Genomic DNA, 25,244 nt, shown 5'->3' on the forward strand with positions numbered 1-25,244 from the left:
GCAGAAAACTTTCCTAACCTGGGGAAAGACACAAACATCAAAATCCAGGAAGCACAGAGGACCCCCATCAGATTCAACAAAAAACGACCACCAAAAAGGCATATCATAGTCAAATTCACAAAATACTCAGGCAAGGAGAGAATCATGAAAGCAGCAAGGGAAAAAAAGTCCCTAACCTACAAGGGAAACAGATCAGGTTTGCAGCAAACCTATCCACAGAAACTTGGCAGGCCAGAAAGGAGTGGCAGGATATATTCAATGTGTTGAATCAGAAAAACATGCAGCCAAGAATTCTTTATCCAGCAAGGCTGTCATTCAAAATAGAAGGAGAGATAAAAAGTTCCCCAGACAAACAAAAGTTAAAGGAGATTGTAACCACTAAACCAGCCCTGCAAGAAATTTTAAGGGGGACTCTCTGAGGGGAGAAAAGATGGGAAAAAAAGCATAGATAGATGATAGATAGAGAAATAAATAAATAAATAAATAAATACCAAAAGCAACAAAGTTTAGAAAGGACCAGAAAACACCACCAGAAACTCCAACTCTACAAGCATCATAATGGCAATAAATTCATATATTTCAGTACTCATTCTAAACGTCAATGGACTCAATGCTCCAATCAAACGATATAGGGTAACAGAATGGATAATAAAACAAGATCCATCTATATGCTGTTTCCAAGACCCACTTTAGACCTAAAGGCACCTTCAGATTGAAAATAAGGGGATGGAGAACCATCTATCATGCTAATGGTCAACAAAAAAAGCCAGAGTAGCCATACTTATATCAGACAATCTAGAATCTGCATCTAGAGATGCAGAAGGACATTATATCATAATCAAGGGGTCTATCCACCAAGAAGACCTAACAATTGTAGACATTTATGTGCCAAATGTGGAGGCACCCAAATATATAAATCAATGAATCACAAACATAAAGAAACTCATCAATAGTAATACCATAATAGTAGGAGACTTCAACACCCCACTCATAGCAATGTACAGATCATGTAATCAAAAAATCAACAAGGAAACAATGGCTTTGAATGACACACTGGACCAGACGGACTTAACAGATATATTCAGAACATTTCTTCCCAAAGCAGTAGAATATACATTCTGCTCCAGTGCACTTGGAACTTTCTCCAGAATAGACCATATACTGGGACACAAATCAGCCCTAAGTAACTACAAAAAGATCGAGATCATATGGTGCATATTTTCAGACCACAATGCTATGAAACTTGAAATCAACCACAAGAAAAAATTTGGAAAGGTAACAAATACTTGGAGACTGAAGAACATCCTACTAAAGAATGAATGGGCTAACCAAGAAGTTAAAGAGGAAATTAAACAGTATATGGAAGTCAATGAAAATGATGACACCACCACCCAAAATCTCTGGGACGCAGCAAGGCGGTCATATGAGGAAAGTATATAGCAATCCAGGCCTTCCTAAAGAAGGAAGAAAGATCTCAGATACACAACCTAACCTTACGCCTTAAGGAGCTGGAAAATGAACAGCAAATAAAACCCCAAACCAGCAGAAGACAGGAAATAATAAAGATCAGAGCAGAAATTAATGCTATCGAAATCGAAAAAACAGTAGAACAGATCAGTGAAACCAGAAGCTGGCTCTTTGAAAGAATTAACAAAATTGATACGCCACTAACCACTTTGATCAAAAAGAAAAAGGAAAGGACCCAAATAAATAAAATCAAGAATGAAAGAGGAGAGATCACAACCAACACAGCAGAAATAAAAACAATAATAAGAGAATATTATGAGCAATTATATGCCAATAAAATGAGCAATCTGGAAGAAATGTACAAATTCCTAGAAACATATACACTACCGAAACTGAAACAGTAAGAAATAGAAAATTTGAACAGACCCATAACCAGTAAGGAAATCGAATTAGTAATCAAAAATTTGCCAAAAAACCAGAGTCCAGGGCCAGATGGCTTTCCAGGGGAATTCTACCAAACATTTAAGAAAGAGTTAACACCTATTCTCTTGAAGCTCTTCCAAAAAATAGAAACAGAAGGAAAACTTCCAAACTCTTTCTATGAAGTCAGAATTACCTTGATTCCAAAACCAGACAGACACCACACTACAAAGGAGAACTATAGACCAATTTCCCTGATGAACATGGATGCAAAAATCCTCAACAAGGTATTCGCCAACCAGATACAACAATACATTTAAAAAATATGTTCACCACGACCAAGTGGGATTTATACCTGGGATGCAGGGCTGGTTTGATATCCACAAAACAATTAATGTGATTCATCACATCAATAAAAGAAAGGACAAAAACCATATGATCCTCTGAATAGATAAAGAGAAAGCTTTTAACAAAATACAGCATCATTTCTTGATAAAACCCCTCAAGAAAGCAGGGATAGAAGGAGCATACCTCAAGATCATAAAAGCCATATATGAACGACCCAATGCTAATATCATCCTCAATGGGGAAAAACTGAGAACTTTCCCCTTAAGGTCAGGAACAAGACAGGGATGTCCACTCTCGCCACTGTTATTCAACATAGTATTGGAAGTCTTAGCCTCTGCAATCAGAAAACACAAAGAAATAAAAGGCGTCCAAATCAGCCAGGAGGAGGTCAAACATCCACTCTTCGCAGATGACATGATACTCTATATGGAAAACCCAAAAGATTCCACCAAAAAACTGCTAGAACTGATTCATGAATTCATCAAAGTTGCAGGATATAAAATCAATCCACAGAAATTGGTTGCATTCCTATACACCAACAATGAAGCAACAGAAAGAGAAATCAAGGAATCGATCCCATTTACAGTTGCACAAAAAAACATAAAATACCTAGGAATAAATCTAACCAAAGAGGTGAAAAATCTATACACTGAAAGAAAGCTTATGAAAGAAATTGAAGAAGACACAAAGAAATGGAAAAGGATTCCATGCTCCTGCATACGAAGAACAAATATTGTTAAAATGTCGATACTACCCAAAGCAATCTACATATTCAAGGCAATCCCTATCAAAATAATACTAGCATTCTTCACAGAGCTAGAACAAATAATCCTAAAATTTGTATGGAACCAGAAAAGACTCCAAATAGCCAAAGCAATCTTGAAAAAGAAAACCAAAGCAGGAGGCATCACAATCCCAGACTTCGAGCTATACTACAAAGCTGTAATCATCAAGACAGTATGGTACTGGCACAAGAACAGACACTCAGATCAATGGAACAGAATAGAGAACCCAGAAATGGACCCACAAATGTATGGCCAACTAATCTCTGACAAAGCAGGAACGAATATCCAAGGGAATAAAGACAGTCTCTTCAACAAGTGGGGCTGGGAAAACAGGACAGTGACATGCAGAAAAATGAACCTGGACCACTTTCTTACACCATACACAAAAATAAACTCAAAATGGATGAAAGACCTCAATGTAAGATAGAAAGCCATCAAAATCCTCGAGGATAAAGCAGGCAAAAACCTCTTTGATCTTGGCTGCAGCAACTTCTTACTCAACACGTCTCTGGAGGCAAGGGAAACAAAAGTAAAAATGAACTACTGGGACCTTATCAAAATCAAAAGCTTCTGCACAGCGAAGGAAACAATCAGAAAAACTAAAAGGCAACCGACAGAATGAGAGAAGATATTTGCAAACGACATATCAGATAAAGGGTTAGTATCCAAAATCTACAAAGAACTTATCAAACTCAACACCCAAAAAACAAATATCCAGTGAAGAAATGGGCAAAAGACATGAATAGACACTTCTCCAAAGAAGACATCCAGATGGCCAACCGACACATGAAAAAAATGCTCAACATCACTCATCATCAGGGAAATACAAATCAAAACCACAATGAGATATCACCTTACACCTGTCAGAATGGCTAACATTAACAACTCAGGCAACAACAGATGTTGGCGAGGATGCGGAGAAAAAGGATCTCTTTTGCATTGTTGGTGGGAATGCAAGGTGGTGCAGCCACTCTAAAAATCAGTATGGAAGTTCCTCAAAAAACTAAAAATAGAACTACCCTATGACCCAGCAATTTCACTACTAGGCATCTATCCAAGGGATACAGGTGTGCTGTTTCGAAGGGACACATGAACCCCCATGTTTATAGCAGTACTACCAACAATAGCCCAATATGGAAAGAGCCCAATGTCCATCGATGGATAAATGGATAAAGAAGATGTGGTATATATGTACAATGGAGTATATATGTACAATGGAGCAATCAAAAAGAATGAAATCTTGCCATTTGCAACTACGTGGATGGAACTGGAGGGTATTACGCTAAGTGAAATTAGAGAAAGACAAAAATCATATGACTTCACTCATATGAGGACTTAAAGAGACAAAACAGATGAACATAAGGGAAGAAAAACAAAAATAATATAAAAACAGGGAGGGAGACAAAAGAGAAGAGACTCATATATATGGAGAACAAACTGAGGGTTGCTGGAGGGGTTGTGGCAGGGGGAATGGGCTAAATGGGTAAGGGGCACTAATGAATCTACTCCTGAAATCATTGTTGCACTATATGCAAACTAATTTGGATGTAAATTTTAAAAAATAAAAAATAAAACAAGTTAATAAAAATAAAAAATAAATTTCCAAATGTTTGTTGGTAGTATAGAAATGCAAATGATTTTTATATATTCATCTTGTAACCTAAGAACTTACTGAAATAGCTAATTTTTTAATATGAAATTTATTGTCAAATTGGTTTCCATACAACACCCAGTGCTCATCCCAAAAAGTGCCCTCCTCACTACCCATCACCCACCCTCCCCTCCCTCCCACCCTCCATCAACCCTCAGTTTGTTCTCAGTTTTTAAGAGTCTCTTATGTTTTGGCTCTCTCCCTCTCTAACCTCTTTTTTTTTTTCTTCCCCTCCCCCATGGACTTCTGGTAAGATTCTCAGGATCCACATAAGAATGAAAACATATGGTATTTGTCTTTCTCTGTATGACTTAATGAAATAGCTTATTAATTATAGGAGCTTTTTTTGTAGATTCTTTAGGATTTTCCATGCAACATGTAATCCGCAAATAAGACAGTTTTATTTTTTTCCTTTCCACTCTGTACGCTTTTTTTCCCCTTTTTCTTGTCTTGTTGCACTGGTTACATCTGTCAGTACAAGGCTGAATAGGAGTGGTAAAAGTGAATATTCTTTTCTTTTCTTTTCTTTTCTTTTCTTTCTTTATTCATTTACTTACTTATGAAGGTGAATATTCTTATTTCCAATTTTAGGGGGGAAAAGTTCTCTTTTATTTTTTAGTGTGATGCTCGCTGTACTTTTTTTTACAAAACTCAAAAAATGTTAGTTTCTAGTTTGCTGAGAACTAAACATCATGAGTGAATGTTATATTTTGTCAAATTCTTTTTCTGTATCTATTAAGATTTTTTTTCTTCTTTAGTCTGCTGTTATGGTAAATTTCATTGATTGCTCTTTTTCTCAGAATAGCTTTTTTTAATTGAGATAAAATTTACATAACATAAAATTCACCATTTAAAATTTAGTTGTTTTTAGTTCATAAACTATGTTGTGTAACCATCAGCACTAATTCCAGAACATTTCCATCACTCCAGAAAGAAACCCTTTCTGTTAGCATCAACTCCAATTCCCTCTTTCCTCTTTTCCCTGGCAACGATTAATCTACTTTCTAGCTCTATGAATTTGTCTAAGTCAGACACTTCAGATGGATGAAATCATACAATATGTGGCCTTTTGTGACAGGTTATTTTCACTTACCATAAAATTTTCAAGGTTTACCCATGTAACATGTGTCAACACTTCATTCTTGTTATAACTAAATAGTATTTCATTGTATAGATGTACCACATTTTGTTTACCTCTTCAAAAGTTGATGAACATTTAGATTTTTTTCACCTTTTGACTATTATGAATAATGTTGCTATGAACAGTCGTGTTTTTATTTGAACATTTATTTTTGTTTGGGGGGAAGCTATATATCTAATCTAGGAGGGGAATTTCTGGGTCATGTAGTAAACCTATATTTAACTTTTTGAGGAACTGCCAAACTGTATTCCAAAAAGATTCTATTATTTTACATTCCCACCAGCAGTACATGAGGGCTCCCATTTCCCCACATCCTCACCAATATTTGTTATTTTTTATTTTTTTAAATAGTCATTCTAGTGATATCTCTATTGTGGTTTTGATTTGTCTTTCACTAAAAACTAATAATGTTGAACATCTTTTCATGTGCCTATTGGCCATTTGTATATATCCTCTTTAGAGAAATGTTTGTTCAAATCTTATACCCATTTTTAAGTTGCATGTTTTGTCTCTTTATTGTGAGCTGTAAGAGTTCTTTATATATTCTAAATACCAGACCTTTGTCAGATATATGGTTTATAAATAGTTTCTTCCATCCTTTTCATTTTCTTGATAGTGTCCTTTGATGCTCAAAAGTTTTCAATCTGATGAAGCCAAATTTATCTATTTTTTCTTTGTTTTATTGTTCTTGTGGTGTTATATCTAAGAAACCACTGCCAAATCTAAAATTACAAAAATTTACCTATGAGTCCTTCTAAGAAGTTTATAGCTTTAGTTCTTACATTTAGGTCTTTGATCTATTTTGAATTAATTTTTGTATATTTTGAGGTAGGAGATATCCAGTTATCCCAACACCATTTGTTGAAAAGATTATTTTTCCCTATTGAATGAACTTGGTACCTTTGTCAAAAATCAATTGATTATAGATGTATAGGTTTATTTCTGGACCCCTCGTCCTATTCCATTGACCTGTAGGTCTATCTTTACACTGATACCACACTGTCTTGATTATTGTAGATTGGTAATAGGTTTTGACATTGGAAATTCTTCTTTTTCAAATATTTTGACTATTCTGGGTCCCTAGCATTTCCATGTGAACTTTATAATCAGCTTGTCCATTTCTGGAACATTATTGAACAAGCCCTGCATTCATGGGATTAACTACACTTGATTGTGATGCATTATCATTTTTATAGATTTAAATTTTTATTAAATACTGGTCTGCAGTTAACAAAGTGTTTTAAACTGAAGATTGATATCAACAGTTTCTCATTTAGAAATTTCACTCTCCCTCTATGGATTAAAGAGAGGAAACATAAGACTTTGGGAGACCCACAGGAACCTAGAGCTAGGTCCACGGAAATGATGGCATGGACCAGGCTGATTTCATTAGAAATGGAGGGAGTGATAGATTTGACATTAATCTAGTTCTTCCCAGTGTTTTCACCCACACTCCCCAAACCCCAATACACACACTCTGAACTGTGTCTCATGCTCTCTCCTTCCTTTGGCCCTCTTCTTTCCACATTCTTCATTTCTCTAGTTCTTCCACATCAATTGTCACTTTCTCTAGGAAACTTTCCTTAACATCCTTGTGTGGATATCCCTCCCATTTACTCTCATAACACTCAGACTGTCCCAGTTTAGTATTCATCATCTTTGATTCTAATTTGCATGTGTAATACCTGTGTATGGTAAAAGAGTTGACCATCCAGGCTTCTCCATGTAATTCTGGACCACACACACTTAAAACAGAGAAGTAGCATCACATTCACACTTGACTTCCTAGAATTCCCCTATGTATTCTCCCTCACCCTACCCCTTATATGTGGCAGGCACTGATGCCTATGTTTTATGTGTTGATAAAAACTATGAAAAGACCATATGAAGAATTTGACTATGGCAAAGAATTATGACAAGCTGTTCAGGTATCAGAGCAATCAGGTATCCACATATGATGCATTAATTGCAGACCAAAGTGAGCCAGTGATAAAAATGAAAGGAATACACACAGAACTACAGACACATGAGTGCAACCCTATTTCAGGAATTTTCAAGGATAATTTGAACTAGAAATTTTTGTGTCTCACACCACATATGATGCCACACATAAGATGCAACCACACTGCTTTTTCAGGGTGATATTCAAAATATTGAACTGCTAGGGGCACCGGGGTGACTCAGTGGGTTAAGGGTCCTACTTCGGCTCAGGTCACGATCTCATGGTTCATGAGTTTAAGCCCCACATCAGGCTCTGTGCTGACAGTGCAGAGCCTGGAGCCTGCTTCAGATTCTGTGTCTCCCTCTCTCTCTCTGCCCCTCCCCCGCTCATACTCTGTCTCTCTCTCCTTTTCAAAAATAAATAAACATTTTAAAAAATCAAAATATTGAACTGTTAGGATTGCTCAGGCACTGACTATGGGCTTAGATGAAGTAGGTCCAAAAGCTCCCCTGAGATGCCCTGTCTCACCTCATAGTTGTTGAATCATGGGGAAGTTCAAAGAATAATGAGGAAGAGACCAGAGTGCAAGGGAGGGGGAAGAAAGCATTAATCTAAGGAAAGCATCTATTGATTGACAGATATGGAATTATTTCCATATTCTAATAACTAATATGGCTATACTGGTTATGTACTGGTTAAATACCAGCTCTTTGCACAGGGAGACTCACAGAAAGCTCTGCACAAGTCAAGTGTCATTATTTATTGTAGTTAGAAAAGTGAAAACACAACATTCTCAAATACAAAGCTTATTCTTGTGACTGTCCAGCTCAAAGCCCTCTGAAAGCTCCTTTACAAAACTCTGATACACATAGCACCTGGTGATGCCCATACTGGGATGTCAAGCCCCCAGGGTGCCTCTGTTTGCACATTTATGCTCCACATACTCTGCACTTACCTGGCTACCCTTGATAACAGTGTTGGTCTCCCAGGTACCAGCATTCTCTCTAAACATCACCACCAGGCCAGTGTGCTGATATCGAGGTGCCCCAAGAACCAGATTTTGCACCCTGCTCCTCCATATGACTTCGGCAGCATAACCTGAAGATGGTGATCTGAGAGGATAAGTGCTTTCCTTCACAGACTCAGCCCCCTCTAGGAGACCTATCCTTAGAGTAGGGGCACTGCAGTAGCCCCATGCTTAGTAGGTTGGCATAACTGGACCCTGCACTATATCTCCCTTTTTTAACATAACTAAAATGAAATTTTGAAATTTCTGTCTTTAAATTTATTCCAAGGGCCTTTGAAAGATCCAGTGATGTCTATGCTAGTTGAGGTATGCCCTATCAAGACCCCTTCTTAGAGTTACCCTGCCGTCTCCACTTACCCAAGTAAGCATCATTCATGTCTGAATCTACCCTGGTTGTGTTGATGAAGGTGAATTTGTCCTTTGACACATACAGAAAAGCTCCACCAGCCCAGTCAAAGCTTCCCACAGCACCTAGCAAGAGATCATTCTGGGAAAGAAGGTAGAACAAGATTGAGCAACATACAGCTTCAGTGCAATCCTTATCAAAATTTCAATGGCATTTTTCATGGAAATAGAACAAACAATCCTAAATTTGTATGGAACTACAAAAGACCCCAAATATCCAAAGCAATTCTGAGAAAGAAGAACAAAGCTGGAGGCATCATGTTTTCTGATTTCAAACTATATTGCAAAATTATAGTAATCAAAACAGTATCGTATTGGCATAAATACAAACATATAGATAAATATAGCAGAATACATAGACAGCCCAGAAATAAACCCATACATATACGGTCAATTAATTTACAACAAAAGATTCAAGAATATGCAATGGGGAAAAGACAGTCTCTCAATAAATGGGATTGGGAAAAGTGAAAAGTCTCATGCAAAAGAATGAAACTGAACCACTATCTCACATCACTTACAAAAATCAATTCAAAATGGACCATAAGACCGTAAACCATAACACTCCAAGAATAAAACTGGTGGTAAGCAACTTTACATTGATCGTGGCAAGGATTTTTTTGGGTTTGACACCAAAAGCAAAGGCAACAAAAACAAAAATAAACAAATAGGACTACATCAAGCTAAAAATCTTCTGCACAACAAAAGAAACCATCAACAAAGTGAAAAGGTAACCTACAGAATTGGAGAAAATATTTGTGCATCATATCTCTGGTAAGGGGTTGATATATACAAAATATATAAAGAACTCCTACAACTCAATAGCAAAAAATTTCTGATTAAAAATGGGCAGAGGATCTGAATAGACATTTTTCCAAAGAAGATATAGAGATGGCCAGTGCTCAACATCACTAATCATCAGGGAAATGCAAATCAAAACCACAATGAGATGTCACCTCACACCTGTTAGAATGACTGTCATGAAAAAGAAAAGAAAGAAATGAAGGAAATGAAAACACTAACTCAAAAAGATATCTGCACCCCATGTTCACTGAAGCATTATTTACAATAACCAAGACATCGAAATAATCTAAGTGTCCACTGAAGCACAGATAAAGAAAATGTTATATATAATACAATGGAATATTAACCAGCCATAAAAAAGAAGGAAATACTGCCATTTGTAACATGTATGGACCTTGAGGGCATTATGCTAAGCAAAACAAGTCAGAGAAAGACAAATATGGTATGATCTCATGTATATATGGAATCTAAAACAAAACAAAAACTGAACTCATAGATGCAGAGAACAGATTGGTGGTAGCCAAAGGCAATTTGTTGGGAAGGTAGGCAAAATGGGTGATGGTGGTCAAAAGGTACAAATTTCCAGTTATAAAATAAAGTCTGGGGTATAATGTACACCCTGGTAAGTATAGTTAATAACACTGTATTGGTATTTGAAAGTTGCTAAGAATATAAATGTTAAAGTTTTCATCACAAGAAAAATAAATTTTTTACCTAAATGTGTGATGGATATTGTGTTGATCATTTCACAATACATGCATACATCAAATCATTATGTTGTATACCTAAAGATAATACCATATGTCCACTATATCTCATTTTTTAAAAAAAAGGTCTGATAAGGAAAAGAAAAGGGACCACTGCTCCCCATCAAAGACATGCCTCCCAACAAGTACCAATTGCAGATAAAAGCCACCATACCCTTGCACCTCTTCTCCCCCTTCTTCTTGCCCCATCACAATTTAATAAAGGACCACTTACAGAGGTGATGGCAGCACTGAAGCCTTCCTGAGACATCTCATGTTCAAAGGAGCTGGTACTTCCTGTCTGAGTACCTGTGAGGAGGAGCACTTTCTACATTAAAGAAAGCAGAAGAGCTGGGAACTCAAAAGTTATGTTGACCAAACAAAAAGAGAGTCGTATGGGAGCTATGTTGCACTAGAAAGCATGTACTCCTTTTAAAGAGAAGGTGGCAATTTGGTCCCACCTTCTTTTTGCCAAGTAGGAATGCAGTCTAACCTTCCAACTTTTCAAGAGAAACCATAAATCCAGATTGTGTATGAACCTTTCCCTAATTTTTGAATTAATTTATTCAATAAACATTTATTGAGAACTCTCTATGTACCAGGCACTATTCTAGACACTGGAAATACAGCAGTGACTCAAACAGACAAATGTTGGTAGCATATCTAAATTTTTTGAAAAATACTATCTGAGATTTGGCTCCCTTATCCTCCAATTTTTCAGCCTATAGCCAAGGCTTACAAAGTAAATATAAAGTCTACATTCTTTGATTTCAAAGGAAATGACCAAGTGAGGCCAGAGTTGCTGGGAACTAGAGGAAATGGGGAAAGAGTTAATGCTGAGAGGATATCAAGGGTTAAGAGGTTCTAGCTACTAAAGAGGAAATGCATGTTTGGAGATAAGGAGCTGCCTCTGGAGCTGCTACAGGAATATAGAACTTTAGCTTACCCTCAATTGCAAAGATCTTTTCCTGAAGCTGGTTTTGAATGGTCTTCAGAGCTTCAAAGTTATTCACCCGGAACACATAATCACGAGGAGGCTTTGATGCAATGGTATTAAGCTCTTCACGAGTTTTTGGACTGTTGAAAGCAGCTCCCACCTGTTATCAAGGAATAGAGGCCAAGTCAGACATCATCTGGGGGTATCAGTCTCATCCAGAAAAGAAAATTCTGTGGGAAAAGAATCTGAAACAATATCTGTCAGATGAAGAAATGCACCAGAATAGGGACAGGGCTACCAAGTATAGTAGGGCAGGTTATGCACTGCACATAACATTCTGTCAAGGGAGAAATTAGCTTTTGGTCCCTTTGCTGTGCTATGCCTCCTGGTATGGAGCTGACCTCTCCCAGAGTAAAGGGAGTCTTTTTCTCTATATGAAGGGGTTTCCTACTTGCCAACCCATGCACCCATGATGATACCTTTTTCTATGTCATACAAGGTACTGTGGTAGTTTGATTACACTGATGATCCCCAACTCTATACCTCTTCCTATATCCAAGCCCTTTCCCGCAAAACTTTGCTGTATCCTCCTATTTATGGCAGAGCAATCTGCCCTGCTTGTTGTCTCTGGGTCCGGCTATGTGTCTTGCTTCAGCCAATGGATATTATCCTACATGATTCAGACAGATGCTTTAAAAAAAAAGTGCTTGAAACATTTCCACTTGCTCTTTTTTTATTGTTTTTTTAATGTTTATTTATTTTTGAGAGGCAGAGAGAGACAGAGCATGAGCAGGGGAGGGGTGGAGAGAGAGAGGGAGACACAGAATCTGAAGCATGCTCCAAGCTCTGAGCTGTCAGCACAGAGCCCGACAGGGGCCTTGAAGCCACAAGCCATGAGATCATGACCTGAGCTGAAGTCAGACTCTCAACCGACTGAGCCACCCAGGTGTCCCTACTTGCTCTTTTGTTCCCCTGACTTGACCATGAGGACATGCCCAGGCTAGCCCACTGTAAGATGATACTGGGAGCAGCAGAGCCAAGTTACCCCAGTTGTTCCAGTCATTCCAGTCCAGCAGACAGACATAGATGGCAACCCTCAAAAATGGGGAGAGCCAGCCAAGATCAGCAAAGCTGCCAAGCAACCTTCAAATGATTACAGATTTAAGAGTGAGCCTAGTCAAAGCCAGAAAAATTGTCCAGCTCAACTACAGACTTACTTATTGTTTTAAAAGACTGAATTCTGGGGGCGCCTAGGTGGCTCAGTCGGTTAAGCGTCTGACTTCGGCTCAGATCATGATCTCACGGTCCGTGAGTTCGAGCCCCGTGTCGGGCTCTGGGCTGATGGCTCAGAGCCTGGAGCCTGCTTCTGATTCTGTGTCTCCCTCTCTCTCTGCCCCTCCCTCGTTCATGCTCTGTCTCTCTGTCTCAAAAATAAATAAACTTTTTTTTTTTTTTTTAAGGAAGAAGCAATCTCCAACGTTTATTTATTTTTTTTTTTTTTTGGGACAGAGAGAGACAGAGCATGAACGGGGGAGGGGCAGAGAGAGAGGGAGACACAGAATCGGAAACAGGCTCCAGGCTCTGAGTCGTCAGCCCAGAGCCTGATGCGGGGCTCGAACTCACGGACCGCGAGATGGTGACCTGGCTGAAGTCGGACGCTTAACCGACTGCGCCACCCAGGCGCCCCAAATAAACGTTTTAAAAAATTTTTTTTATTTATTTAAAAAAAATTTTTTTAACGTTTATTTATTTTTGAGACAGGGAGAGACAGCATGAACGGGGGAGGGTCGGAGAGAGAGGGAGACACAGAATCTGAAACAGGCTCCAGGCTCTGAGCCATCAGCACAGAGCCTGACACGGGGCTCAAATTCACGGACCGTGAGATCATGACCTAAGCTGAAGTCGGACGCTTAACCAACTGAGCCACCCAGGCGCCCCTAAAAAATTTTTTTAAAAAATAAAGGACTGAATTCTGGTGCGCATGGGTGGCTCAGTCAGTTGAGCATCCGACTTTGGCTCAAGTCATGATCTCACAGCCCATGAGTTTGAGCCCTGCATCAGGCTCTGTGCTGACAGCTCAGAGCCTAAAGCCTGCTTTAGACTCTATGTCTCTCTCTCTCTCTCTCTCTCTCCCCCTCTCAAAAATAAAAATAAATTGTTAAAAAAAATTAAAGGACTGAAATCTGAGATAATTTGTTGTACTGCATCATTGTAACAATAATTAACTGACACAGGCTCATGTGGGCTAGCAGTGACCTTGCCCTACCTTGGTTTAACCGATATTTACAAATTGAAGGGAGGGTGTATCCAAGTAGAAGCATCAGGCCACAGAAGCTCAGGCCAGAGAGCCACATTTCCTACCCCAATGACATAGCGAATGATCCCCTCTTTGTCTGCTTCAGGAATGACATCCTTGTACTCCAAGGGATCGCCAAACTTTTCTCCATCCGTGATGACTACTAGGATCTTAAAGGCTTTCTCCCGGGCTCCACTACTGCTCTGAAACAATTCTCTTCTGTCCAGGGAAGAGGAAAGAAAAGTCAAATGTGAATAGAGATACTCTTAATGCTAAGGAGGAAGCATCAGCAGTCACTGGCTCAGATGTAGCTAGGAGGGGTTTGGGCTCCCTTGGAATGAACACTGAGATGTGGCTGCCCCATGGCCTGGAAAGGCAACAGGAGAAGGTAGAAGAGTGGAAGGAAAAGAAATCTTCACTGCATTTATATACTTTTGCATATATTGATTTTTTAAACTATTTTAAATTAAAACAAAATTTTTAAGCTTAATTGGGCCCTCACAAACCTTTCCTGGTTTGATGCAACGGGTCTCTAGCTCACCTTCCTATACTTTTGTCCCAATCCCCACCCTCACCTCTATACACGTACACACACACACACACACACACACACACACACCAGAGTGAACTTTCCAAAACAAGATGTGGTGACATCTCCCCACTGCTTAAAACCTTCAGTGGATCCCCACTGGCTTTTCAGTTGCCTTAAGGGACCTGACCTCAACTAATCTCTGTGGCCACCCTCTAGCTTTATCCTCACATCTCCCCTTCACTCCTACCTTTACTCACAACTTGTATTTCATGAACATACAATGCAGAGTCCCTCCTCCACACCTTTACTCATGCTGTTCCCTCCACCATAAATATCCTTTACCCCATCCCTGTCTGAACAACTGCCTTCATTCTTCAAATCCCAACTAAAAAATATCACCTCCTCTTTCCATCCTAAGCAAAGAACTTACACTACTTTGCGGATTCCTGTGGCAGTGTGTGTCCGCCCACGCAACTGTTTTATTGGCCTCACCAGCAATGATGGGTTAGGGTTTTTCTTGAATTCATTAAAGGTGAAATGAGTCTGGAAGTCTTCAGAGTACTGCATTAAAGAAAACTGGGAACAGGCATCTGGTGTTACACTGGAGAAATTGTCCCTCCTCACACTTACCCACCTCCTAGGAAATGTTACATAAATCTTGAAACACTCAAGTCTCCAAATCCCTCCAAATTATACACTGCCCCCAATTCTTCTGCCACACCAGGACAGAGATCTGCCATCAGCTCCCACCTCTGAATACTAGAACTCAGCCAGAGATGACAGGTAGGTTTCATCTCCCATGCCAACCCTTATCAATTAGTCAGAGCGGCCTGCTTTACAGAGGGCTGGAAGAATGCTGAGGCTGCATCCAGAAAGAGCAGGAAAGAGGATCATGAAAGAAAACATGATCAATTGGCAATTTTGCAATAGAAGTAAAAGAGAAAAGTGGCAGACTGGTTGCCATGGATTTGCCAGCTTTATATGAACTATTTCCTAACCAACCCATTTGCCCTCACCAAGGTTTTGGATTTCTTGAATTGACCCATCACAGTTGAGACAAAATCCTTCATCTTCTGAAAGTCACTCTGGATGATGCTACCAGAACCATCAATCAAGAAGGCAATATCACTGTCTTGCCGAGGGCACTCTTGGGAAACAGGAGAAAGAGCATGAACTGATTAAGTATTAGAGACTGGGATTAATTCTTTTCCATGTCAACCCTCTACTAAGCAGTGAAAATAAAAAGTAAACAATATGCAACCCATGCTCCAAGCTTAATAAAAACATGGACACAGTCTCAAGATGGCAGTCACCATGAGGAAGGCATCTGTAGAATATGTCAATGTTACTTTTGAATAACAACAAAAAATAAACAATTTTTCAAGGAATGCAAGTAGAATCACAGAGCTGAAGGAAGAAATACAGTGAAAAAGAAACAACAAAATTTAGAAGATGCTTGCACTGTTGGTGGCAATGCAAACTGGTGCAGCCACTCTGGAAAACAGTGTGGAGGTTCCTCAAAAAATTAAAAACAGAACTACCCTATGACCCAGAAATAGCACTGCTAGGAATTTACCCAAGGGATACAGGAGTACTGATGCATAGGGGCACATGTACCCCAATGTTGATAGCAGCACTTTCAACAATAGCCAAACTATGAAAAGAGCCTAAATGTCCATCAACCAATGAATGGATAAAGAAATTGTGGTTTATATACACATTGGAATACTACGTGGCAATGAGAAAGAATGAAATATGGCCTTTTGTAGCAACGTGGATGGAACTGGAGAGTGTGATGCTAAGTGAAATAAGCCATACAGATATAGACAGATACCATATGGTTTCATTCTTATGTGTATTCTGAGAAACTTAACAGAAACCCATGGGGGAGGGGAAGGAAAAAAAAAGAGGTTAGAGTGGGAGAGAGCCAAAACATAAGAGACTCTTAAAAACTGAGAACAAACTGAGGTTGATGGGGGAGGGAGGGAGGGGAGGGTGAGTGATGGGTATAGAGGAGGGCACCTTTTGGGATGAGCACTGGGTGTTGTATGGAAACCAATTTGACAATAAATTTCATACATTGAAAAAATAAAATAAAATAAAATAAAAATAAATTTAAAAAATCCATTAAAAATCTGTACATTTTTTTGAAGAAGAAGACCAAAGCAGGAGGCATCACAATCCCAGACTTTAGCCTCTACTACAAAGCTATAATCATCAAGACAGCATGGTATTGGCACAAAAACAGACACACAGACCAATGGAATAGAATAGAAACCCCAGAACTAGACCCACAAACGTATGGCCAACTCATCTTTGACAAAGCAGGAAAGAACATCCAATGGAAAAAAGACAGCCTCTTTAACAAATGGTGCTGGGAGAACTGGACAGCAACATGCAGAAGGTTGAAACTAGACCACTTTCTCACACCATTTACAAAAGTAAACTCAAAATGGATAAAGGACCTGAATGTGAGACAGGAAACCATCAAAACCTTAGAGGAGAAAGCAGGAAAAGACCTCTCTGACCTTAGCCATAGCAATCTCTTACTCGACACATCCCCAAAGGCAAGGGAATTAAAAGCAAAAGTGAATTACTGGGACCTTATGAAGATAAAAAGCTTCTGCACAGCAAAGGAAACAACCAACAAAACTAAAAGGCAACCAACGGAATGGGAAAAGATATTTGCAAATGACATATCGGACAAAGGGCTAGTATCTAAAATCTATAAAGAGCTCACCAAACTCCACACCCGAAAAACAAATAACCCAGTGAAGAAGTGGGCAGAAAACATGAATAGACACTTCTCTAAAGAAGACATCCAGATGGCCAACAGGCACATGAAAAGATGTTCAGCGTCGCTCCTTATCAGGGAAATACAAATCAAAACCACACTCAGGTATCACCTCACGCCAGTCAGAGTGGCCAAAATGAACAAATCAGGAGACTATAGATGCTGGAGAGGATGTGGAGAAACGGGAACCCTCTTGCACTGTTGGTGGGAATGCAAATTGGTGCAGCCGCTCTGGAAAGCAGTGTGGAGGTTCCTCAAAAAATTAAAAATAGACCTACCCTATGACCCAGCAATAGCACTGCTAGGAATCTACCCAAGGGATACAGGAGTACTGATGCATAGGGGCACTTGTACCCCAATGTTCATAGCAGCACTCTCAACAATAGCCAAATTATGGAAAGAGCCTAAATGTCCATCAACTGATGAATGGATAAAGAAATTGTGGTTTATATACACAATGGAATACTACGTGGCAATGAGAAAGAATGAAATATGGCCTTTTGTAGCAAGGTGGATGGAACTGGAGAGTGTGATGCTAAGTGAAATAAGCCATACAGAGAAAGACAGATACCATATGGTTTCACTCTTATGTGGATCCTGAGAAACTTAACAGAAACCCATGGGGGAGGGGAAGGAAAAAAAAAAAAAAAAAGGACGTTAGAGTGGGAGAGAGCCAAAGCATAAGAGACTGTTAAAAACTGAGAACAAACTGAGGGTTGATGGGGGGTGGGAGGGAGGGGAGGGTGGGTGATGGGTATTGAGGAGGGCACCTTTTGGGATGAGCACTGGGTGTTGTATGGAAACCAATTTGTCAATAAATTTCATATATATAAAAAAAATCTGTACATTTTTTAAATATTTTAAATATTTTATTTATTTATTTACTTACTTATTTACTTATTTACTTATTTATTTTCAGAGAGAGAATATGCACTTGTACATGAGTTGGGGAGGGGCAGAGAAACAGGAGAGGGAGAATCCTAAGCAGGCTCCATGCTATCAGCACAGAGACCAACTCAGGGCTCCATCTCACAAACCGTGAGATCATTACCTAAGCAGATATCACGAGTCTGATGTTTAACTGACTAAGCCACTCAGCCACTCCTCTGTTCATTTTTTTCTAAAATTATTTATTTAGGGGTGCCTGGATGGCTCAGTTGGTTGAGCGTCCAACTCTTGATTTTGGCTCAGGTCATGATCCCAGGGTCATGGGATTGGGCCCACTAAGTATGGAGCCTGCTTAAGATTCTCTCTCTATCTCCCTCTGCCTTTCCCCTGCTCTCTCTCCCTCTTTTTCAAAACTAATTAATTAATTAATTAACTTCTTTTAACATATATGTATGGAGGCTGCTGGGTGGCTCAGTTGGTGGCACTTCCAACAATAGCCAAATTATGGAAAGAGCCTAAATGTCCATCAACTGATGAATGGATAAAGATGTGGTTTATATATACAGTGGAATACTACTTGGCAAGAGAAAGAATGAAATCCTGCCATTTGCAGCAACGTGGATGGAGCTGGAGGGTATTATGCTAAGTGAAATAAGTCAGAGAAATACAGATACCATATGTTTTCACTCATATGTGGATCTTGAGAAACTTAACAGAAGATCATGGGGGTGGGGAAGGGGGGAAAATGTTACAAACATAGAGGGAGGGAAGCAAACCACAAGAGACTCTTAAATACAGAGAACAAACTGAGGGTTAATGGGAGGCAGGGGAGGGGAAAGTGGGTGATGGGCATTGAGGAGGGATGAGAACTGGGTGTTGTATGGAAACCAATTTGAAAATAAATTATATTTAATAAAAATAATAATAAATAATAAAAATAAATAAACATTTAAAAATTAAAATAAATAAATAAATAAATAAATAAATAAATAAATAAATAAATTTTAAAAGCTTTAAAAAGAAAAAGAAACTGACCAGAACCTGTCACAACCACTGACTGTCTCTGAGCATGCACAAATGTCCTAGAGTGTGGTAAATCTATGCAATGGAATACTACTTAGCAATTTAAAAAAGGAAAGAACTACTAATACACACAACAACATGAATGAAATGCAAGTGTATTATACTAGCGAAAGAAGCCAATCTCAAAAGGTTTTAATTCCATATATGTAGCTTTCTTGAAAAGACAAACTGTACAGTGATGGAGAACAGATTAGTGAGTGCCAGGTACTAGAGTGGAGGGGGAGAAAGCAACTAACTATAAAAAGATAGTATGAAGGATTTTTTAAAGGAGTAATAGAACTCTTGTTTTCTGTTCATGTTGTCTTTTTTAAGATTTTATTTTTAAGTAATCTCTACAACCAACACGGGGTTCAAACTCACAACCCTAAGATCAAGAGTTGTATGCTGTATTGACTGAGCTTGCCAGGCACCCCATGTTCACGTTAGTTTTTTATCCAAACCCATAAATACTTTAAAATTCATGGAACTGTACACTAAAAGAAAAAGGTCAATTTTACTGTATGATCTATAAAAAAATTAAATTACCCAAAAAAAGCGTTGGCTTTTTAAAAATAAATAAACAGATTCTAACATTTATATGGAAAATATACAAAGAAAATTAACTATAGAAAATATACAAAGAAAATTAATCAAAAAAATGTTTGAAAATCTCAAAGATATGTTAACTGGAAAGGATCAAGTGTGTACAGAATGTGCCACCATTTGTGGCACAAAATGAAGACTATAGATATGTATATGCTTGTGAATAAGACGAGAAACTGGCAATGAAATGTTTATAGTGTGTCCTTTAGTACTTTTTTTTTTATATGAAGTTTATTGACAAATTGGTTTCCATACAACACCCAGTGCTCATCCCAAAAGGTGCCCTCCTCAATACCCATCACCCACCCGCCCCTCCCTCCCACCCCCCATCAACCCTCAGTTTGTTCTCAGTTTTTAACAGTCTCTTATGCTTTGGCTCTCTCCCACTCTAACGTCCTTTTTTTTTTTTTTTTTACCTTCCCCTCCCCCATGGGTTCCTGTTAAGTTTTTGAATTTTGAATCATTTTTAAAGAATTGAAGATGTTTTTTATTTTATTTTTTTAGAGGGGGTGTCACAAGTGAGCGAGGGGCAGAGAGAGAGAGATAGAGGGAGGGGGAGAGAGAGAGAGAGGGAAGGAGAGAAACAGGGCTAACCCAAAGTGGGGCTTGCGGGTTTTTTTTTTTTTTTGCTTTTTTGTTTTTGTTTTTCTTTTACCAAAGTGAGGCTCATGCTCATCCAAATTGGGGCTCAAGGCCACCCAAAGAGGGGATCGTGCTCACCTGATGTGGGACTCCAACTCAGGAATCATAAGATCCCGACCTGAGCCAAAATCAGATGCTTAAGCTATGAGCCACCCAGGCACCCTAAAAATACTTTTAAAAATACTTTTAAAAGAAAAGTATTGAATCCTGAGAGTGAGAACAGAAGAGAGAAATGTGAGGGTGGAGCTGAAGCCACAGAACTGGATGTGATTGGGCACGAAGAACACATGGACAAGAATAGAAGCTGTAACATGGTACCCCTATGCATGCAAAGAAGGCAGAGGAAGACTGCCTGGAACTGAAGCTTAACAGAAGCCCTTGGCAGGGGGAGAAGCAAAGACAGAAGAGAGAAGGGGAGGGGAGGAGAAGGCAGGAGAGGGGAGGAGAAGGAAGGGGAGAAGAGGGGGAGGGGAGGGGAAGGGGAAGGAGAGGAGAGGAAGGGAGAGGAGAGGAAGGAGGGGAGGTGGAGGGAGGGGAAGGGAGGGGAAGGGAGAAATCTAGAGCCAAGTTGTTTTGGGAAAGAAGAGATGATCTGTAAGTCACATCAGAAAAGTCAGTAAATATGAGGGCAGAAAAGAGATTTGGCATTTAGGGAATCATAAATGCCGTTTGCAAGAGGAAGATTTATATGATGGTTGAGCAGAAGCCAGATGTCAGAGGGTGAAGAATGGTGATATGGGGGAAATAGAAACAAGGAGAGAGAGCCCTTTCAAGAAGTGTGGTGGTGAAGGTAAGGAGAAATGGCAGAAGATATAGAGGAGATCAAGGAGAGAGAAGGGTATTTTTAGTGCTATTAATTTTGGTGGTTGATTGATTTTAAGATATGGATAAGCATGAGCATGTTTACATTCAAAAGAGGGGTAGAAATTTAAGCTCCTAGAGAGAATGAAAGATTTAAGATGTGGATTTCAAGTTGGTGAGGTGAGAGAGCCTCAAAAGCCCAGAGAAAAGAGTGATTCATGGAAAGGTGGAGAGACAGGTCTTTCTCTAAAACCAAGGGTGATACCATTGCAAAATTTGAACAAGGAGAAGGGGTAAGTGGAGGGAGTTCATCCCTGGCAACTTTGATTTTCTTTGTGAAGAAGGAAGGTTATCTTTTGAGAGCAAAGTACAAAGGAGCAGAGCTTGAGAGAAAAAAAAAAACTTACAAAAGGAAGATATATCTGCCCTTGTTTCCAGAACCAACTTGAAGACAAGAAAAAGAAGGCCAAGCAGCTGAAGAAATAAGTGGCAAAAAGTAGTTTAGAAAAAAAAGATTCAGTTAGTCACTCACTCTTTCAGTCAACAAATGTTTGGGGAACAAGAATGTGGTAGGTAGCCACTAAGGTGGTCCCCAAGATTCTCACCTCATGGAAATAACACCCTTGCATAGTCCCTTCTCTTGAGTGTGAGCTAGACTTTTTGACTCAATTCAAAGAAATATAAAATTACAGAAGTAATGTGTTTTTACTTCTGAGATTAGATTATGAAACTACTGTGTTTTCTTCTTTGGGTGTTTTCTCTCCCTCTTGCTCTCCTAATCCCTTGTTTACTCTGGAGGAAGCCAGCTGCTCTGTGGGGAGCAGTTATGAGATTATTTATAGGGAAGCCCATGTGACAAACAACTGAGAGAAGCCTCCAGCAACAACCAGTGAAAACAGAGGCCTTCAGTTCAACAATCTGGTAAATGAGCTTGGAAGTGGATCTTTTTCTCAGTCAAGCATTCAGATGAGACCACAGCTCCAGTTTAACAAGTTAACTTCAATCTCACACAAAAAAAAACCCTAAGGCAGAGCTACCCAGCTAAGTCATGCCCAGATTCCTGATTCATAGAAACTGTAATATAATTAACATTTATTGTTTTTAGCTACTAAGTTCAGGGGTAATTTGTTAAGCAGCAACAGATATGAGAGTATAGAACAATGAACAAGCTGGACAGTAGTATCCTTGCTATCATGAAGCCTGCATTCCAGAAGAAAGGACATAAAATAAACAAGTAAAATATGTACATACAAGTATGAAAATGGTAAAGTAGGACAATGTGGTAGGGAGTGATGATGGAAAAGATTAGAAGATCCACTCAGAAAAGGCCTCTTTGAAGAAGTGACATTTGAGCTGAGTTGACAATAATGGGTTGCCAGGTAAGATCTGAGGGAAGAGCATTCCAGGCTTAAGGAATAGTGAGTGCAAAGGCCCTAAGACATGGACAACTTGGTGTTGTTCTTGAAGAAAGGCAGCCAGAGTGGCTGGAGCACAGTGGCTGAGGTAGACTGGATGGGAGAAAAGTTGAAGAAGCCATACCATTCAGAGCCTCAAAGGCTATGATTAGGAGACTTAGGCACTTATTCTAAGGACAATGGTTGGGACATCATCTCACAAAGATGAGTGGGCATATCAGGACTTTCCTTATTTATATTTATATTTATATTTATATTTATATTTATATTTATACTTATATTTATATCAGGACTTTTCTTAAAGTGCAAAATCCTAGCATCAACTCCTACCATCTCTGTTGGAACCTAGTTGCCTCCCACTTCTGCACCTAGATCCCTAAGTCACCCCTCAGGCTGTGAATAGTCCCCATCCCAGTCCTGCCCTTATGCTCACACTACCCATCTGTATTCTTTGCCAAAGGCCACCTACCTCTGAGGCTCTCTGGGAATCTCTGGGGCTGCTGCTGTAGGTTGGATCCAAACAGGAAGCATAAGCCATTCACATAGGTGTTCTCCTTACAAGTTTGGTGCACAGTGGGACCACAGGCCTGGGGGAAGGTTGCATGTGGGAGGGGCTGTTCCTGCTTCCTGTCCTTTTACCTCAGCATTGCCACCCTCCACAGACCCCAGCCCCAGCAGCCATAAGCCCCTGACTCCTTCTTTCAGAACAATCCCATGACCCAGGACAACTCACCAGCAGTCGAAAAGGGTTGGTGGCAAATGCCAGAGACAGGCCCAGAGACATGTTCACCGCCTCCAGGGGGACTGAGGAGACATATATATATATATACATGGTCACCTTCAGGGGCATAAAATGGGCTATGTGAAGGTCAACAGAGGTCACTTTAACCTGGGAGACATGCAGACTAAACAGATCAAGGTGAACCTAAGTCACAGGAAAGGAACATGAAGGGGGTGCCTGAAAGTATCTGAGGTAGAGTCTGCATACAGCACAGAGACTGATGAACTGGATGCCTGAGCCCCCAACTACAGACGCTCAGAACAAAAGGAATGCCTGGCAAGTTCAGGTGTACACACAGGTGGAAGCCTAGCCCTGGATCCCAAGGAGGGGCAGTGACTCACCCTCCAGGGAGATAGGCTCACACTTGCCCGTGCTGTAGTCACACTGGTAGAGGCCACCTGTTTTGTTGGCAGCCTTTATCTCCTGGGGGGCTCCAACCACCAACCTGGGGGGAGAGTTAGGAAAAGATCACTACAGAGACAAGAGAAAACCATGGCATGTGGGAAAGAAGGAGACCATGGAAGTTCTGCCACTCAAAGGAAAGTGAGAAGAGACAACCCTCAGTATTTCCCAATTCCCTGAAATAGGAGGAAGATTCAGCAAAGAAAAAAAATGGGAAAAGTTTAAATATTGGAAGGGGAAGGGCCTCTTTAAGAATGACACAAAACCAAGAAATCATTAAAAAGTTGTGGCATCCTGGGGCGCCTGGGTGGCTCAGTCGGTTGAGCGTCCGACTTCAGCTCAGGTCACGATCTCACGGTTTGTGAGTTCGAGCCCCGCATCAGGCTCTGGGCTGATGGCTCAGAGCCTGGAGCCTGCTTCCGATTCTGTGTCTCCCTCTCTCTGCCCCTCCCCCATTCATGCTCTGTCTCTCTGTCTCAAAAATAAATAAACATTAAAAATTTTTTGAAAAAAATTGTTGCATCCTATATTGTACACCTGAAATTAATATAACACTGTATGTTAACTATACTGGAATTTAAAGAAAAATTTTTGATGAATAAATTCAACCATTTTAAATTCAGTCATTTTGAATAAATTTCTGTATGTGATATCAGGGAAATGCAAATCAAAACTACAATGAGATATCACCTTGGGGGCACCTGGGTGGCTCAGTTGGTTAAGCATCTGACTTTGGCTTAGGTCATGATCTTGTGGTTCGTGAGTTCTCTCTGTTGTCAGCACGCTTCCGATCCTCTGTCTCCCTCCCTCTCTCTCTGTCCCTCCCCTGCTTGTGCACATGCTCTCTCTCTCTCTCTCAAAAATAAATAAACATTAAAAAAATAATGAGATATCACCTTATACCTATCAAAATGGCTAAAATCGAAAAACACAAGAAACAACAGGTACTGGTGAGGATATGGAGAAAGGGGAACCCTCACGCACTGTTGGTAGGATGCAAACTAGTGCAGCCACTCTGGAAAACAGTATTGAGTTTCCCCAAAAAGTTAAAAATAAAGCTATACTACGATCCAGCAATTGCACTACTGGATATTTACCCAAAGAATGCAAAACCAATAATTCAAAGGGATACATGCATCCCAATGTTTACAGCAGCATTATCTACAATAGCCAAATTATAGAAGAAATCCAATTGTTCATCAACTGATGAATGGATAAAGAAGATATGGTGTATTCTGAGCCTGGCTGGCTCAGTCAGTGGAGTGTGTGACTCTTGATCTTGGGTTGTGAGTTCAAACCCCACACTGGGTGTAGAGACTACTTAAAAATAAAATCTTTAAAAAAAAGATGATGAT

At 39.6% G+C, this 25,244-nt stretch overlaps 1 protein-coding gene across 7 annotated transcripts in view; it reads right to left on the bottom strand.

Annotated features, from left to right (window-relative positions):
* Positions 1-25,244, bottom strand: part of ITGAM (integrin subunit alpha M) — a 46,235-nt gene that overhangs the window by 16,615 nt on the left and 4,376 nt on the right. For 4 of the 7 annotated variants that reach the window (XM_047087706.1, XM_047087704.1, XM_047087703.1 and 1 more), the window contains exons 3-12: positions 23,829-23,932; positions 23,440-23,510; positions 23,176-23,293; positions 15,518-15,648; positions 14,932-15,077; positions 14,035-14,188; positions 11,683-11,833; positions 10,972-11,045; positions 9,139-9,268; positions 8,710-8,852 (exon numbers count right to left, since the gene is read on the bottom strand). In XM_047087706.1, coding sequence (XP_046943662.1) covers positions 8,710-8,852; positions 9,139-9,268; positions 10,972-11,045; positions 11,683-11,833; positions 14,035-14,188; positions 14,932-15,077; positions 15,518-15,648; positions 23,176-23,293; positions 23,440-23,510; positions 23,829-23,932 — 1,222 coding nt within the window. Of the gene's footprint in view, positions 1-8,709; positions 8,853-9,138; positions 9,269-10,971; positions 11,046-11,682; positions 11,834-14,034; positions 14,189-14,931; positions 15,078-15,517; positions 15,649-23,175; positions 23,294-23,439; positions 23,511-23,828; positions 23,933-25,244 lie in introns of those variants that run through there. The other 3 variants (XM_047087707.1, XM_047087709.1, XM_047087708.1) reach the window with 3 other exon arrangements.

Source organism: Lynx rufus, unplaced genomic scaffold (genome assembly GCF_022079265.1).
Source record: "Lynx rufus isolate CCGP_SWC_20201006 ecotype Redwood Valley unplaced genomic scaffold, mLynRuf1.p SCAF_23, whole genome shotgun sequence".
In the NCBI taxonomy this organism is placed as follows: Eukaryota; Metazoa; Chordata; class Mammalia; order Carnivora; family Felidae; genus Lynx; species Lynx rufus.